We start from the raw sequence: 18,422 nt of genomic DNA on the forward strand, positions 1-18,422 counted from the left end.
GTTGATAAACAGGGAAAGTACAATTTACAATATTTGTGATAAGAAACAATAGGTGGGGATAAAATTAATAACTGCGTAAAAATAATAGTAAGAAATACATTATCATTGGTGGAAATAGAAAATAATGTCCAATTTCAACCAATCAGAAGAGTTTTTGTGGTCTAAATGAAAAAAAAAACGGAATGTGCTTTAAATTCAGAATAGTGTCGGTAATGAAGTATTCTACATAACCTATGTTTAAAAAAATGAGAAAATATTCCTATTGGTGGAAATTAAACAAATTGCCAGTAAAATATTTTTTAAATGTAAATTTTCTAACCAATCACGAGAATTATTTTCAATTAGGAAAATTTGACTCCAAAATTTAAATAGAGAAAAAAAGGATAAATAACAAAAAAATTGTTTAATAAAATTTCGATAAAATAAAAATTCTGCTAAATGACAATTTAGATAAATAAAAAAAATCGGTTAAATAAAAATTATGCTAAATGAAAATTTAGATAAAAAAAAATTTCGGTTAAATAAAAATTCTGCTAAATGAAAATTTAGATAAAAAATAGAATTTCAGTTAAATAAAAATTCTGCTAAATACAAATTTAGTTAAATGAAAATTTGGTTAAAAATGACAATTCTTAATGAAAAATTTGCTAAATAAAAATTCCCTTGCAAAAGGGGGCTAAATATTGGCTAAATAATTTATTCAGCTAAATAGAATTTCGCTTGAAGGAAAAATTTTGTTAAATAAAAAATTTCCTAAATAGAATTTCGGTAAAATATAAAAATTTGGTAAAATAAAAATTCTCCTAAATGAAAATTAGTTTAAATAAAAATTCTGCTAAATAAAAATTAGTTTAAATAAATTTTCTGCTAAATGAAATATTGCTTTAAAAAAAATTCTGCTAAATGAAAAATTTGCCTAAAATAAAATTTCGGTAAAATATAAAAATTCAGCTAAATGAAAATTAGTTTAAATAAAAATTCTTCTAAATGAAAATTAGTTTAAATAAAAATTCTGCTAAAAGAAATTAGTTTAAATAAATTTTCTGCTAAAATGAAGTTTCAGTTAAATAAAAATTCTGCTAAATGAAAATTTAGATAAAAAATAAAATTTCGGTTAAATAAAAATTCTGCTAAATACAAATTTAGTTAAATGAAAATTTGATTAAAAATAACAATTCATAATGAAAAATTTGCTAAATAAAAATTCCCTTGCAAAAAGGGGCTAAATATTGGCTAAATAATTTATTCAGCTAAATAGAATTTCGTTTGAAGGAAAAATTTTGTTAAATAAAAAATTTCTTAAATAGAATTTCGGTAAAATATAAAATTTAGCTAAATAAAAATTGGGTTAAATAAAAATTCTCCTAAATGAAAATTAGTTTGAATAAAAATTCTGCTAAATAAAAATTAGTTTAAATAAATTTTCTGCTAAAATGAAGTTTCAGTTGAATAAAAATTCTGCTAAATGAAAATTTAGATAAAAAAATAAAATTTCGGTTAAATAAAAATTTAGTTAAATGAGAATTCGGTTAAATAACAATTCTTAATGAAAAATTTGCTAAATAAAAATTCCCTTGCATAAAGGGGCTAAATATTGGCTAAATAATTTATTCAGCTAAATAGAATTTCGTTTGAAGGAAAAATTTTGTTAAATAAAAAATTTCCTAGATAGAATTTCGGTAAAATATAAAAATTTTGCTAAATAAAAATTTGTTTAAGTAAATTTTCTGCTAAAATGAAGTTTCTTTTAAAAAAAAATTCTGCTAAATAAAAAATTTGCCTAAAATAAAATTTCTGTAAAATAAAAATTCGCTAATTAAAAATTTTGCTAAATGAAAATTAGTTTAAATAAAAATTATGCTAAATACAAATTAGTTTAAATAAATTTTCTGCTAAAATGAAGTTTCGCTTTAAAAAAAAATTCTGCTAAATGAAAAATTTGCCTAAAATAAAATTTCTATAAAATAAAAATTCGCTAATTTTGAATTTCGGTTATATAAAAAATTTTGCAAAAAAAATTTAATTTAATTTTAATTAAATAAAATTTTAAAAATGTAGTTAAATAAAAACTATTTTAAATAAAAATTTTTAAAATCCAATAAATAAAATTTTTTAAATTAAAAACTAAAAAAAAAATTCTTTTAAATGTAAAAAATAATAATTTTCATTAAAAATTAATTTCGTTATTTTCCCCGCAAAAAAAAAGAATAAAATTTCATGCATTTTATGTTTTTTTTTTGTTTTAAACAAAAAAAATTGTTTGTTAAATTGCAAAAATGTTTAATATTACGAAATTGTCAATATAAAAAAAAAACAATACCTCAAATTATTTTTCTTTTTTCTTTCTTTCTTTTCTTTTTTTTTTCTTTCTTTGTTTAATAAAGAATTTATTTAATTTTCTTCCTGTTGCATTTGTAATTCGCGAAGAATTTGTGCTTTTTGTTTTTCTAATTCATCTTCGGACAATTCATGTTGTTCGACATTTTCATTTAATGAGCCGTCACTTTGTATTGATGTTCGTCGATGTTTATCATCTTTTCTTCGTTGATCGGGCGATTCTTCAGACGATGGAAGTCTCGAGTGTGATCTCTGTCAAAAATAAATAGCAAAAAAAAAAATTATTTATTATGTAAAATTTAGCATTTATTTAGTTTTTTATTTTTTAGTTAATTTTTATTAAAAATTTATTTAGTTATTTATTTTTTTCTATTTTATTTATTCCAAGTACCAACAGTAAAAAAAAGTTTATTTATTTAAATTTAAAAATAAATAAATTTTCTTTTCTTTTATTTATTTATTTTTTTCAACCAAAGAATATTAAAAAATAATTTAACCAAAATTATTTAATTAAAAGAAAAAATTTATTTGAAATAAATTAAAAATTATTTAGGCTCTGAGACAAAAATATATTTTTTAATTTAATTCAAATAAATTTTATTCTGTCGCAAATAAAAAAAAAAATGTCAAAACTTTATTAATTTTTTTTTTTTTTATATAAACTCTAAAGAAAAAAAAATAAATAGAAATATTATTATTTAATTTACCGAATGACTGCGGCCACGTTTCTTTTTATTTTTTCTCCGCTTCTTTTTTGTTTCTGATTCTGAACTATCGGATTTACTGCCAACACTTGCAGATTTTGATCTGTGTCGTTTTTTCTTTAGACCCTTTTCACTGTTTTCGGAATCCTGTGAAAAAAAACGAAAAACCAATTTAAATTTTCTAAAATAAATTTTTTTAAACGACTTCAATTACAATTTGAAAAAAATATATATACTCACACTATGTGATTTTGAACGTGATTTTCGTTTAGGTTTCTTTGTTTTTTTCTTTCGACTACGAATATGATGATGACTACAACTTTCTTCTAATTCATGTTGATGTTCCTTAAATATTCTTAATCTTTCACTTTCCAATGAAATTGCTTTAAAATCAGGTTCCTCTTCAATTTTCATTCTCACATCGTCCCATGTCATTTGATAATCAACACCCAATGTTTTTAATAAATTTTTAAAACCCAATTCAAGTTTTTTAAATTTCCTCATTTCTTCTTTAACACGTTCTTTTTCACGTGCTTCAGCTTTTTCTAATAATGAATTATATGTTAATTTTACATTACCCGCATCTAATGTCGCTGATTTTCTATCCTCACAAACAACAGTTGCAAATTCTTCAAATGTTGTATTAACTTGTACTTCAAAATTACGATCTTTTAAAATTTCACGTATTATTTTTTTCTCATCATGAAAACGTGATTTAAGATCGGCAACATAAAATTTAAAAAGATCAAGTGGAGTTGAACCCGATTGACCGAGCATTGCTGAAAATCGTAAATCAGCCGATAACATTGGATAAAGTTCAACCCATAATGACATTGATGTTAATTTTCCCTGTTCATGTAATTCGTCAAGAAGACTCTATAAAGGAAAATAGATATATTTTTTATTTTTTAAATTTAATTTTTCTTTACTAAATAATTTTTTAAAAATAATTAAAAACTATTAAAAAAAAAAAAAAAAAAAAAAAAAAAAAAATTCCCACTCACAATAAATCCATCACGATTTTTTCTCTCCTGTCGTTTTCGTCGTTTTTTTTCCCTCTCCTTTTCTTCCTCTTCATCTTTTTCAAGTTGTCTTATATGATTTTCAAAAACAAGAATTGCATCCTCCTTATCCATTTGCAATAAATCGGCATCCTCAGCAAATGATGTATGTTGAATAAGCAATGCTTGCGCCTCTTGCCATGTTGTACGATAATTAACATCGGTCAATGCATCTAAAACTTGTGCCATTCTTTTTGTATTACGTTTCTTTAATATTTTTGCCTCTTCTTTTTCACGTTTTGCTAAATTAAATATAACATCCTCATAAATATCACGTCGATCTGAATCGCCAACTGAACGCCATACTTCCAAATTTCCATACATTTCCTCGCATTTATAATATTTCGTTGTACTTAACATTCGGGTTGGTTCAAGTAAAAATGCCTCAAGATCTTCTTTCGCTTTTTTTAATCTGAAAAAAGGTTTTTCAATTCAAAAAAAATTAGAAAAATTCCCATTTTTATCCAAAGTCTAATTTTAAACAAATTAATAACAGATTAATATTATCAAATAATAATTTAATTTATTAGAATATTATTACATATTAAATGATAATAATGAAAATTATATGTTTACAGGCCTCGGATTATACGAATTTTTCCGATTTTTTTTTAAAAATACGACTTTTATCGACTTATTTTAATAAAATGCGACATTTCTTTTACATTTGAAAAAAAACATGTAAATAAAATACATTATTTTAAGTATAAAATGTAGATCTTCTTCAGATCTTCTTCAATTCAATTATTTAACAAATTTTAAACTAAAATGATTCTTCACTAATTTAATTATTTTTAATAATTTATTTTATAATTTAAAAAAAAATATCACAATAAAATTGAATTATTTTTTTTCTAATTTCAATTCAAAATAAACTAAAATTCAATTATTTTCAAAAATTTCAATCCAAAATTAACAAAAATTCAATTATTTTCCAAAATGTCAATTGAAAATCAATTATTTTCAAAATTTTCAATTCAAAATAAACAAAAATTCAATTATTTTCAAAATTTTCAATTCAAAGTCAACTAAAATTCAATTATTTTCAATTCAAAATCAATTAAAATTCAATTATTTTCAAAAATTTCAATCCAAAATTAACGAAAATTCAATTATTTTCCAAGTATTCAATTCAAAATAAACTAAAATTCAATTAATTTCTTAAAATTGTAGTTTTAAAATCAACTAATATTAAATTATTTTTCAAAATGAACTAAAATTCAATTATTTTCCAAAATTTAATTCAAAATCAATTTAAATTCAATTATTGACAAAAATTCAATTCAAAGTCAACTAAAATTCAATTATTTTAAAAAATTTCAATTCACAATAAAATACAATTCAATTATTTTCCAAAATTACAATTCAAATTTAATAATTTTTAAAATTTTCAATTAAAAATCATCCAAAATTCAATTATTTTTCAAAATTTCAATTGAAATTCAATTATTTTCAACAATTTTTTAATTTAAAATCAAATAAAATTTAATTATTCTGAAAAATTTGAATTTAAAATTAATTGAATTTTCAATAATTTGAATTTAAAAGCATCTAAAATTTAATTATTTCTAAAATTTTCCATCGAAAAAAATTGTTTTTTTTTTAAATTTAATAATTTCAATTATAACTCTAAGGAAATTATAGAAAAATAAATTAAAAATAATAATCAACTGAAATTCAATTATTTTCAATTCAAAATCAAATAAAATTCAATTATTTTCCAAAATTTAATTCAAAATCAATTGAAATTCAATTATTGACAAAAATTAATTTCACAATAAACTACAATTCAATTATTTTCCAAATTTCAACTGAAATTTAATTATTTTCCAAATTTTTAATCCTAAATCAACTACAATTCAATTGTTTTAAAAATTTTCAATTTCAATTTAATTAGTTTCATAAATTTCAATTCAAAATCAACTAAAATTCAATTTTTTTCCAAAATTTAATTCAAAATCAATTGAAATTCAATTATTGACAAAAATTCAATTCATAATCAAATGAAATTAAATTATTATCAAAATTTTGTAATCCAAAATCAACTGAAATTCAATTATTTTCAATTCAAAATCAAATAAAATTTAATTATTTTCCAAAATTAAAATTGAAATTCATTTATTTTCAAAATTTTCAATTATAAAAATCAATTAAAATTAAATTATATACAACATTTTTATTTCAAAATTAACTGAAATTCAATTATTTTCAATTCAAAATCAACTAAAATTCAATTATTTTTCAAAATTAACTAAAATTCAATTATTTTCCAAAATTTAATTCAAAATCAATTGATATTCAATTATTGACAAAAATTCAATTCATAATCAAATGAAATTAAATTATTTTCAAAATTTTGTAATCCAAAATCAACTGAAATTCAATTATTTTCAATTCAAAATCAAATAAAATTCAATTATTTTCAAAAATTTCAATCCAAAATTAACAAAAATTCAATTATTTTCCAAAATTTAATTCAAAATCAATTGATATTCAATTATTGACAAAAATTCAATTCATAATCAAATGAAATTCAATTATTTTCAAAATTTTCAATTCAAAATCAATTGAAATTCAATTATTTTAAAAAATTTCAATTCACAATAAAATACAATTCAATTATTTTCCAAATTTCAACTGAAATTTAATTATTTTCCAAATTTTTAATCCTAAATCAAATAAAATTCAATTTTTTTAAAAATTTTCAATTTCAATTAAATTAGTTTCATAAATAAATAAATAAATTCAATTCATAATCAAATGAAATTAAATTATGTACAAAATTTTGTAATCCAAAATCAACTGAAATTCAATTATTTTCAATTCAAAATCAAATAAAATTCAATTATTTTCCAAAAATTTGTAATTTAAAATCAAATAAAATTTAATTATTCTGAAAAATTTGAATTTAAAATTAATTGAATTTTCAATAATTTGAATTTAAAAGCATCTAAAATTTAATTATTTCTAAAATTTTCCATCGAAATTTTTTTTTTTTTTGAAATTTAATAATTTCAATTATAACTCTAAGGAAATTCAATTATTTTTAACTATTGTAATAATATTCTTTGAAAATTCAACTATCTGAAACTATTTTTCAATTAAAAATGATTTTCGAATTATTGTCTTTTGTCCGCATTTTCTAATAAATTTTTAATAAAATCATCTAAAATTTTAATTAAAAATCACTTAAAGTTTCAATTAATTTCAATAATCTCAATTTTAAATCTTTGAAAATTCAATTTAATTTAAAAAATATTTTCCAAAAATTGTTTGATAAATTATTTTTAGTTTTGTAAAATTTAATAATTGTTTGAAAATTAACAATATATCTTTTGAAATTTAATTATTTCTAAAAATTTCAACTTTAACCCTTCGAAAAGGATTATTATTAAAAAAAAAAAAAAAAAATTTTTATTTAAAAATCTGTAAAATATTTTTGTTAAAATAAAAAACAAATCCACTTTTCTTTTGAAATATAAATCGACTAAAACGACTTTTTTTATGTCTTTAAGTTGATTCGAGGCCTGTGTTTTTATAATTAATATTTAATATAGGTATTCGTTGGCCACCCTGGTACTTTAAAAATAAATTTTTTTCAAATTACTATCTTGTACGAAATTTCCTGGCGTATCTTTTTTTTCATCATAAATTTTTTGTACAATTTTTGAATGAATATACAACATTAAAAAAAATTTATGTTGTGTAAACGTTGTGTACTTCAGCTTCGTGATTGGAATTTTCAAATTTGGAATTTTAAAGAAATTTATTCCGAAATTTTGGAAACACAATTATACAAATTTTGCAAAAAGTGAGAAAAAGAATTGTCAAAATTTGACACGTCATAAGATTACTATTCAAAAAAAAAAAAACACGTGAAATCAGAAAAGGCCAACTTCAAATTAGGACAGAAGGACAGACAAAGCATTTTATTATTATATAATAATTAACTATTTTAGGCAAATTAATTAATTTAAACAAATATAAATAATTGAATTGTCTTTAAATTACAAATAAATATTAATTAATTATAAAAATGATAAATACCTTAATCTCTCTTGTTCGCGTTCCTCTTTTAATTTTTGCGTTTTATATGCATTAAATGCCTGTTTACGTTCATTTAATTTTTTCATTTGTGGATAACGTGAATCATTTTGAATTATTTTCACCGCCTGTTCCCATGTTGCATTTGAAGGGACATCTTTTTCTTTGAGTAATTCTTTAAATGCTTCAATTGCTTCTTTTTTGTCTTTAAATTGCATTTTTGGCTCTGGTGTACTTGTACGACTACCATTTGCCGATTCTTTTGCTGAATTACTGTCATCGTCAGGTTTTGATGGTGGTGTTGGAATATTTATTGCCGCTAATGTTGCCGCCATTGCCTGTTCAATAGCCGATTTACCACCTGATTCAGGTGTACTTGTTTGCGAAAGAGATGCAATATTTGGCGACATACGTTGCATTGTAACTGAACCAATTCCACCGCTAATGAAAAAGAAAATTAATATTTTTATTAATAAACTAATGTTATTAGACATTAAATTCATTTTATTAATTCTGTAATGAGAAATAATTCTATAATGAATATTAGCCAAAAAAAAAATTTATTTCCAATATTTCACAATTTAAATAATTGTAAGAAATTTTTTTTTTTTTCAATTGCAATTTAAATAGAATAAATTTCAAAAAAAAAAATATAGAAGATAGAATAAAAAAAAAAAAAATTTGAATCTCACGTATTTGTGGCACTTGCAACAGCAACTGCTGCCGCTGCAGCAGCATCCTCAGCGACAATTCTTGTTTTTAATTCATCTAATTCAGGTGGTATTGTCCAACGTGATTCTTTTGTTGCAACATTATGATAATAAACTTTACCATTCTCCGATTTATATTCCTTCCATGGACATTGCGATAATAAAAGTTCACTTTGACTTTTTAATTCATCTGGCTTTTCCCATAATGATTGTTTTGTTGTATTATTATAATAATATGTACGTCCATCGGGCGCTTTATGTTCTGACCAATCGCATTTTTTCTCCGTTAAATTTGAAACTGATTTAATATCGTTGAGAGTTGGCGCCGGCGGTGGTACAACTTGTGATGTTATTTGTGGTGGTGCAGCTTCACAAAAAAAAGAAATAAAAAAAAAAAAAAATTTTCATTTCATTTTATTACAAATTTTTATTATTTCAAATCGAAATTAAAATAGAAATACAATTTTTTTTTTAAATAAACATTTTTAATTTATTTAAAATATTAAAATTTTATTCAATTAAAGTTAGAAATTTAATTAGAAATCAAATTTTTGAAATTAAAATTTTTTATTTAGAAAGAAAAATTTATTTTAAAATTCTATTTTTTAGAACAAATTTTTCTTCTTTTTTTTTCTATTTTCTCTATTTTTCTATATAAAAATAAATTTAATACAAAATATTTGTTTCTTTTTTTAATTTCATTTCGATTTAAAATAATTCGAATATCAAATATTTTAATAAGAATAGTTTAATTTTTTTTGTTTAATTAGTTTTAATGAATACAGAAATATTAAATATTTACGTAATTAAAAAAAAAAAATTCAATTTGATATACAATTAAATTTTATATTTCCTTTCGTTTTAATTTATTATTAAAAAAAAAAAAAAAAAAAGTTTCTATGAAATAAAATTAATTTATTATTAATTAATAATTTATTTATTGATAATTACTAATTAATTAAAAAAAGGTAATAAATTAATTAATTATTAATTAATTAATTTACTAAATTTCATTTTAATATATTATAAATAAACAAAATGAATGTTAATTAATTAAAATTAATTATTTTAAAAATTTATTTATTTAATTAATTAATTTAAAAATAAATTTACCAATAACACCAGCTTCTGGCGGTGGTGCGGCGCCAATTGGAAATCCAAAACCTGGTGGTGGAATGGAAAATTGTGGTGGCATCATTCCCGGAGGTCCTGGTGGTAAACCAGGTGGTGGAATAAATGGAGCCGCTGGTAATATTGGTGGAACAAATGTTGTGGCCATATTTGGTGTACCTGGTGGAAAGCCAGGAACTGCCGGTGGAATTCCGTCGTTTGAAGCCTTTTTTTTTTTTTTTTTTTTAAAAAAAAAGAAAAATTAAAAAAAAAAGAAAAAATACAAAAAAAAATTTTATTAAACAAATTTAAAGTAAAATTAAAATGGAATTTTTTTTTCATCTTTTTAACAATTCATTTAATTTTATCATTAATAATTTTAATTTCTACAATTTATGATTGAAAGAAAAATCTTTATTGAAAGAAAATTTAATTTTTGAAAATTATTTTGGTAAAAATACTAAAAATTATTTTTAAAAAAAAATTTATATTACAAATTATTTGATAAATATAAATAAATAAAAAGTATTTTGAAAAATTTTATAAAAATTATTTAATAAATATATAATTATTAAAAATTATTTGCTTAATATAATTACTAAAAATTATTTTGAAAAATTTTAATAAAATTTATTTGATAAATATAATTAATAAAAATTATTTGGCAAACCATTTTTACTTAATTATAACTCAAAAAATTAAATTTAGTTTCTTTCTATTTTTAATTTAAAAAAAAAAAAAAACAATTTTTTTAAACGATTTAAAAACTAAATAATAATTACGCAAAATTAATTACATTTCGATAAAAATTGTATAATATAAATAATTATTAAATAAAAATTGGTTATTTTTTTCTAATTATTAATCAATTTAATTAATAAAAAAAATAAATAAATAAATACAGAGAAATAATGAATAAAATAAAAATTTCGGCATTGAAATAATTATTTAAAAACTGAATAATAATTACGCAAAACTAATTACAATATTTCGATAAAAAATTATAATAATAATAAATAATAATTAATATAACTAATTAATGATTAAATAAAAAAAAACTTTTGCTAATTATTAAATGAATTAAATTGTAACAAGAAAAAAATTGGTTTTTGTTTTGGTAAAATTGAACGCTTTGACAGATATATACATATATATATATATATATATATATATTGACGCACATGAAAAAATATTTATTTATTATATTTTATCTATACTAATATTAAAATAAAATAAAAAAAGCAAATAATAAAAAAAGAAATATTTCAAAAAACAGAAAAATATTCATAAAATTAAAAAATATTATCGAAGGAAAAATATTTTATCGGCAAAGTTATATATATGCGGAAGACAAATATATAGTATGTACAAATATATCGAAATATATGGCAAAATTTTGAGGTTAGGAATGTCAAACAAATGAAAAAAAATGAATCGCTAACATATTTAAAATTATAATTTAGAGTATTTTTATAAATTATTTCCACTTACCATTAATTTAATTGTATAATTATCCTCTCCATTAACTAAATATTAAGGAAGTATCATTGAATTTAATAAAAAATTGTCCATTCGAAATGCCAAGCGAAAATATACGCACGCACACAATTCACACATACACACGCATATAGAAAATACACACAATGCACACATGCGCGCGTATACATTTTTGAGGTTAGGTTTTATCCGGAAACTTTTTTCGGTGACTCTTATTCTTTTAAAAAGTAAAATTTTATTATTGTTGAAATAAAAAGGAATTATTGTATACATAATAAAATTTATTGTTTATTTGCGAAATGGAAATAATATTACTAAAATATTTATTTTTCATATAGAAAGTTTGAAATTGCGGTGAAAATTGTTAAGAAGAAGATTTTGTAATGCGCGTTAAATATACCTATATGAACGACTGGTAAAAATTGAATTAATTTTTAAATAAATTTCATTTATTAAATTGAGAAATATTTTTATTAATCTAGTCAAGATTAATATATAAATAGAAATTAACGGAATATTTAAAATATAATTAGAAGGTAAGACTTATTTTATATATACAAAATTTGTAATTATATATTAGAGGTTATAATTTTTAACGTAAGATTAATTTTTGAAATATATATATATATATATTATAATATTTATTTACAATTTAAATAAAATTTATAAACAAATTAAATTTTCTTTCTTAAAAATGAATCTCTTTCAGTTCTTTTTTTTTAATTCTATGTGGAATGGTTTTAATTGAACATTACGAAAAATTTGATGAAAAAAAAATAAGAGAAAAAAATTTATTTATTTTTAAATAGAAAAATTTTGAATTTTTTTGGAATTTTTCTAAAATTTTTAAAAATATTTTTTTTTTATAAATATCACTGATTTTTTTTTTTTTTTTTATACGAAATATATTTATGTATTTTGTTACGTTAATTATGAAAATTACAGTAAAAAAAAAAAATTCGAAAATTTTGATTTTTAGGTTCAAAAACATTTTTTTTTTTTTAATACCCAAAAAATTGATGGTTTTTTTTTTTGAGATTTTTGGATAAAATTTGCAAAATTTTCGAACAGTTTATAAAATATAAAAAATTCATTAAATTATTATTATTATTATTACCTATTATTTATATTATTATATTAACAATTAATAATAATTAGAATGTAAAAATTTTTCAATTCTAATTATTATGGTTATTATTATTTATAAAATATTTATTTAATTTCAGAAAGAAAAAAAAATGAATTATTTTTTTTTTTTAATTTCAATTCAAAATAAACTAAAATTCAATTATTTTCAAAAATTTCAATCCAAAATTAACAAAAATTCAATTATTTTCCAAAATGTCAATTGAAATTCAATTATTTTAAAAATTTTCAATTTAAAATAAACAAAAATTCAATTATTTTCAAATTTTTCAATTCAAAGTCAACTAAAATTAAATTATTTTCAAAATTTTCAATTCAAAATCAACTAAAATTCAATTATTTTCAAAAATTTCAATCCAAAATTAACAAAAATTCAATTATTCTCTAAGTATTCAATACAAAATAAACTAAAATTCAATTATTTTCTTAAAATTGTGGTTTTAAAATCAACTAATATTCAATTATTTTTCAAAATTAACTAAAATTCAATTATTTTCCATAATTTAATTCAAAATCAATTGAAATTCAATTATTGACAAAAATTCAATTCATAATCAAATGAAATTAAATTATTTTCAAAATTTTTTAATCCAAAATCAACTGAAATTCAATTATTTTCAATTCAAAATCAAATAAAATTCCATTATTTTCCAAAATTACAATTCAAATTTAATAATTTTTAAAATTTTCAATTAAAAATCAACAAAAATTCAATTATTTTTCAAAATTTTAATTAAAATTCAATTATTTTCCAAAAATTTTTAATTTAAAATCAAATAAAATTTAATTATTCTGAAAAATTTGAATTTAAAATTAATTGAATTTTCAATAATTTGAATTTAAAAGCATCTAAAATTTAATTATTTCTAAAATTTTCCATCGAAAAAAATTTTTTTTTTTGAAATTTAATAATTTCAATTATAACTCTAAGGAAATTATAGAAAAATAAATTAAAAATAATAATAATAATATTATTATATTATATTATATTATATAATAATAATAAATAAAAATAAATAAATATAAATTATAGTTTATAGAATATAAAAAATTCATTAAATTATTATTATTATTATTATTATTATTATTATTATTATTATTATTATTATTATTTATATTATTATATTAATAATTAATAATAATTAGAATATAAAAATTTTTCAATTCTAATTATTATGTTTATTATTATTTATAAAATATTTATTTAATTTCAGAAAGAAAAAAAATGAGTGTATTAAGCAGATATTTAAATTGGTGCCAAACGAAAAATGGACAAAATTTCGGTTATACAGCTTGTTTTATTTCAAGTATAGGAGTTTTTGCAGCATTATTTACTCCACATACATTTCTTCTGGATAAACTTATGAATTTGGTACAACTTCACGAGTACGTAAAAAAAAAGAAAAATAATTAATTTTTCTTAAAAAAAAAAAAAAATTTCTCTTTTTCCAAATAAAAATTTTTTTTTTTCTCTTACTTTTACTGATATTTTTATTTAACATAATAGGCGCATTTTAAAGAATTTTTATTGGCCAGAATTTTATTGCATATAGAATTTTCATTTGTTCGAATTATTTTTTTGATTGAATTTCTATAAAATCGATTTTTCTGCTGAATTTTCATTTAACCGAAAAATCATTTAACAGAATTTCTATAATTGATAGAATTTTGTTCGAAATTGCAAATGACCGAACAATAGATTTTGGCGCAATTTTTAATATTCAACCAATCAAAAATTATCCATAAAATTGTGATTGGTTGAATTTTAAAAATCACGCCAAAAATCGATTGTTGCTTCGGTCATTTGCAATTTCGGACAAAATTCTATCAATTAGAAATTCTGTTAAATGATTTTTCGATTAAATAAAAATTCTGCAGAAAAATCAGTTTTTATGGAAATTTATATCAAATAATAAATTTGAACAAATGAAAATTCATCTTAAAGAATAAAAAAGTAAAAATTCTATATGCAATAAAATTCTAGCCAATAATAATTCTTTAAAATTCCTAATAATATTGAAATATAAAATTTGAGTAAATAAAAATTTTAACAAATAAAAATTCTGTGAAGAAACAAAATTTTTGATAATTTTAAATTGGAAATTTTTGGAAATTAATTGAATTTTAGTTGATTTTGAATTGAAAATTTGTTGAAAATAATTGAATTTCCATTTTAAATTTAAAATTTTTTAAAATGAAATTATCAAAAATGAAAATAATTGAATTTTTGTTTAATTTTTATTAAAACTTTGAAAAACAATTGAACTTTAAGCTGATTTTTAGTATAGGAATTTAAAAAAAAATTTTTTTGTCTATTTATTACTAATTTGTATTAAAAATTTTTTAAATTGAATTTTTGATACATTTAAATTGAAATTTTGTAAAATAATTGAATTTCAGTTAATTTTGAAATAAAAATTTGTATATAATTTAATTTTAGTTGATTTTTATAATTGAAAATTTTGAAAATAAATGAATTTCAATTGCAATTTTGGAAAATAATTGAATTTTATTTGATTTTGAATTGAAAATAATTGAATTTCAGTTGATTTTGGATTAAAAAATTTTGAAAATAATTTAATTTCATTTGATTATGAATTGAATTTTTGTCAATAATTGAATATCAATTGATTTTGAATTAAATTTTGGAAAATAATTGAATTTTAGTTAATTTTGAAAAATAATTGAATTTTAGTTGATTTTGAATTGAAAATAATTGAATTTCAGTTAATTTTGAAATAAAAATGTTGTATATAATTTAATTTTAATTGATTTTTATAATTGAAAATTTTGAAAATAAATGAATTTCAATTGTAATTTTGGAAAATAATTGAATTTTATTTGATTTTGAATTGAAAATAATTGAATTTCAGTTGATTTTGGATTACAAAATTTTGAAAATAATTTAATTTCATTTGATTATGAATTGAATTTTTGTCAATAATTGAATATCAATTGATTTTGAATTAAATTTTGGAAAATAATTGAATTTTAGTTAATTTTGAAAAATAATTGAATTTTAGTTGATTTTGAATTGAAAATAATTGAATTTCAGTTAATTTTGAAATAAAAATGTTGTATATAATTTAATTTTAATTGATTTTTATAATTGAAAATTTTGAAAATAAATGAATTTCAATTGTAATTTTGGAAAATAATTGAATTTTATTTGATTTTGAATTGGAAATAATTGAATTTCAGTTGATTTTGGATTACAAAATTTTGAAAATAATTTAATTTCATTTGATTATGAATTGAATTTTTGTCAATAATTGAATTTCAATTGATTTTGAATTAAATTTTGGAAAATAATTGAATTTTAGTTAATTTTGAAAAATAATTGAATTTTAGTTGATTTCGAATTTAAAATTGTTGAAAATAATTAAATTTCAATTGGAATTTTGAAAAATAATTGAATTTTGGTTGATTTTTAATTAAAAATTTTAAAAATTATTGTATTTCAATTATAATTTTGGAAAATAATTGAATTTTATTTGATTTTGAATTGAAAATAATTGAATTTTAATTAATTTTGAAATAAAAAATTTTTATATAATTGAATTTTAGTTTATTTTAAATTGAAAATTTTGAAAATAATTGAATTTTAGTTAACTTTGAAAAATAATTGAATTTTATTTGATTTTGAATTGAAAATAATTAAATTTCAATTGATTTTGAATTAAATTTTGGAAAATAATTGAATTTTAGTTGATTTTGAATTGAAATTTATGAAACTAATTAAATTGAAATTGAAAAATTTTAAAACAATTGAATTTTAGTTGATTTAGGATTGAAAATGTGGAAAATAATTAAATTTCAGTTGAAATTTGGAAAATAATTGAATTGTAGTTTATTGTGAATTGAAATTTTTGAAAATAATTGAATTTCAATTGATTTTGAATTAAATTTTGCAAAATAATTGAATTTTTATTTGATTTTAAATTGAAAATAATTGAATTTTATTTGATTTTGTATTGAAAATTTTTGAAAATAATTCATTGTTACATTTGATTTTAAATTGAAAATAATTGAATTTTTAATTGAAACTTTGGAAAATTTTATTTTTTCAGTTGAATTTTCATTTGTTCGAATTATTATTCTTTTCAAATGCCCTATTATGTTAAATAAAAATACGAGCAAATAAAACATCTGACAAATAAAAATTCAAATAAATAAAAATTCGGCACAAAAGTAATTATGACAATTGAAATTCCATAAAATGAAAATGCTAATACTAATGATTTTTAGAACATAATCATGTGTTCCAAAAATTCAAGTATTTTTCAAAATTTTTTTTTTATAATAGATTGAAAATTGAAATTAAAAAAAAAAATAAAAAAAATTATAGAAATTTAATTTAAATATTTTTAAAATTCTATTAAAATTAAAATTCAAGGTTGTCTAACGGTCAGGGAAAAGTCAGGAAATTTCTTTAATTTTCTGGAATTTTTTTTATAAATAAATTAAATTAATTGTTAATTTCAAATTTTTTTTTTACTTTTTTCCCCAAAAAGCAAATGCAAATTGTCCTTCACACTCAATTATTAATTTTGAAATTAAATTAAATTTCAAATACTAGAAAATCTGCTTTATATATAATTTTACTAAATAAAAATTTGATAATTTCAAATTTGACACCGTAAAAATTCTTTTGAATTAAAATATTGAGAATATAATTTATACGTCGCCCCAAATTAGTTTATTTATTTCACCTTAAATGATCGCAAAAATTTTTGCTGTCCCTAAATTTTTTTTTTTTTCCAAAAATTGTTGGATTGATCCACTTAATTTTTTTTTTTTATGTTCAAGGCGAAAAAAACCAGTTGAAATGCCTGAATCATTAAAAAATCTCGTCAACGATGTCTTTGATGATCTAAAATTCGATAAAACAGATCGTGACGATATTAAATCATTTATTGTTTGTCGTTTTAAGCCATTCAATGCTGGTATGTTAGATTCAAGAAATGGCGCAATTATTGGTATACCATGGCATTTTACATATGATGATTTAATTGATGTGAAAATACCACAAATTGCAATTGATAAATTTCCCATTGATATAACACGTTTTGAAACAGAGGATTTAGCTGAATCATTAATATTATCACGTGAGGCAAAAAAATTTGCCATTGCACGTGAATTATTAACAATACGCGATTCATATCGTTCATTTGATGCATTTTTAGCGGCAGTTATTATTTTAATAAATTATACTGTACAATATTATATTAAAGAAAAATTTCATCTTTATAAAAAATCATTATCAACTCGTATATTACTTTATATAGCATGTGGTTTTATAAGTTATATAATTTATTTTGGACAAAAGGATTTTTTTTCCAAAAAAAGAGAGAGAAATATTGACGCTGAATTGGCAAAATTAAATAATGATTATTTAAATGGTGGCCATGAATATTATAGTAAATTATTGACGTCAAATATTTTACAACGTCAATTACTCGATGAATATGGTGAGAAAACATATGAGAAAGATGGAAATGTAAAATATTCATTTAGAATAAAATCAGTGCCAATAACGGAGAGAAAAGAATATTTTGAAATGATTTTACATCCTAATAAAGAAACTAGTAAAGAATAAATTTTTCTTTTTTTTGTTCTTTTTTCCATTATTATAGTCTGTGAATAATTTTTATTTGTATTTGAATATTCACTTTATTTTACTAAAGTGATGAATAAAAGAAAAAATGTTAAACAAATTGTGTTTTTTTTTGCCCCTTGAATTACTTTTTCCTACAATTGTTTTTTTTTTTCGTATATTATTATTTTTCAATTTAATATAAAATTACATGAAT

At 18.8% G+C, this 18,422-nt stretch overlaps 2 protein-coding genes across 3 annotated transcripts; one reads left to right on the forward strand and one right to left on the reverse strand.

The window, feature by feature from the left end:
- Positions 1–2,260: 2,260 nt before the first annotated feature.
- LOC127290963 (pre-mRNA-processing factor 40 homolog A) lies at positions 2,261–11,610 on the reverse strand. The gene is made up of 8 exons (XM_051319828.1): positions 11,458–11,610; positions 9,970–10,192; positions 8,839–9,223; positions 8,150–8,587; positions 4,046–4,514; positions 3,282–3,917; positions 3,045–3,188; positions 2,261–2,589 (listed from the first exon to the last, which is right to left on the reverse strand). The coding sequence occupies exons 1-8, from the start codon at positions 11,458–11,460 to the stop codon at positions 2,392–2,394; spliced, it is 2,496 nt and encodes an 831-aa protein (XP_051175785.1). The 5' UTR covers positions 11,461–11,610; the 3' UTR covers positions 2,261–2,391.
- Positions 11,611–11,647: 37 nt separating this feature from the next.
- LOC127290964 (transmembrane protein 177) lies at positions 11,648–18,326 on the forward strand. 2 transcript variants are annotated; one of them, XM_051319830.1, is made up of 3 exons: positions 11,651–11,999; positions 13,824–13,995; positions 17,419–18,326. In XM_051319830.1, the coding sequence occupies exons 2-3, from the start codon at positions 13,835–13,837 to the stop codon at positions 18,206–18,208; spliced, it is 951 nt and encodes a 316-aa protein (XP_051175787.1). In that variant the 5' UTR covers positions 11,651–11,999; positions 13,824–13,834; the 3' UTR covers positions 18,209–18,326. The 2 variants fall into 2 exon arrangements, with proteins under 2 accessions (XP_051175788.1, XP_051175787.1); XM_051319831.1 differs by lacking the exon at positions 13,824–13,995 and having other exon boundaries at positions 11,648–11,999.
- Positions 18,327–18,422: the final 96 nt, after the last annotated feature.

Source organism: Leptopilina boulardi, unplaced genomic scaffold, assembly GCF_019393585.1.
Source record: "Leptopilina boulardi isolate dan_hultmark-lab unplaced genomic scaffold, ZJU_Lbou_2.1 LbouV2_97, whole genome shotgun sequence".
Classification (NCBI taxonomy): Eukaryota; Metazoa; Arthropoda; class Insecta; order Hymenoptera; family Figitidae; genus Leptopilina; species Leptopilina boulardi.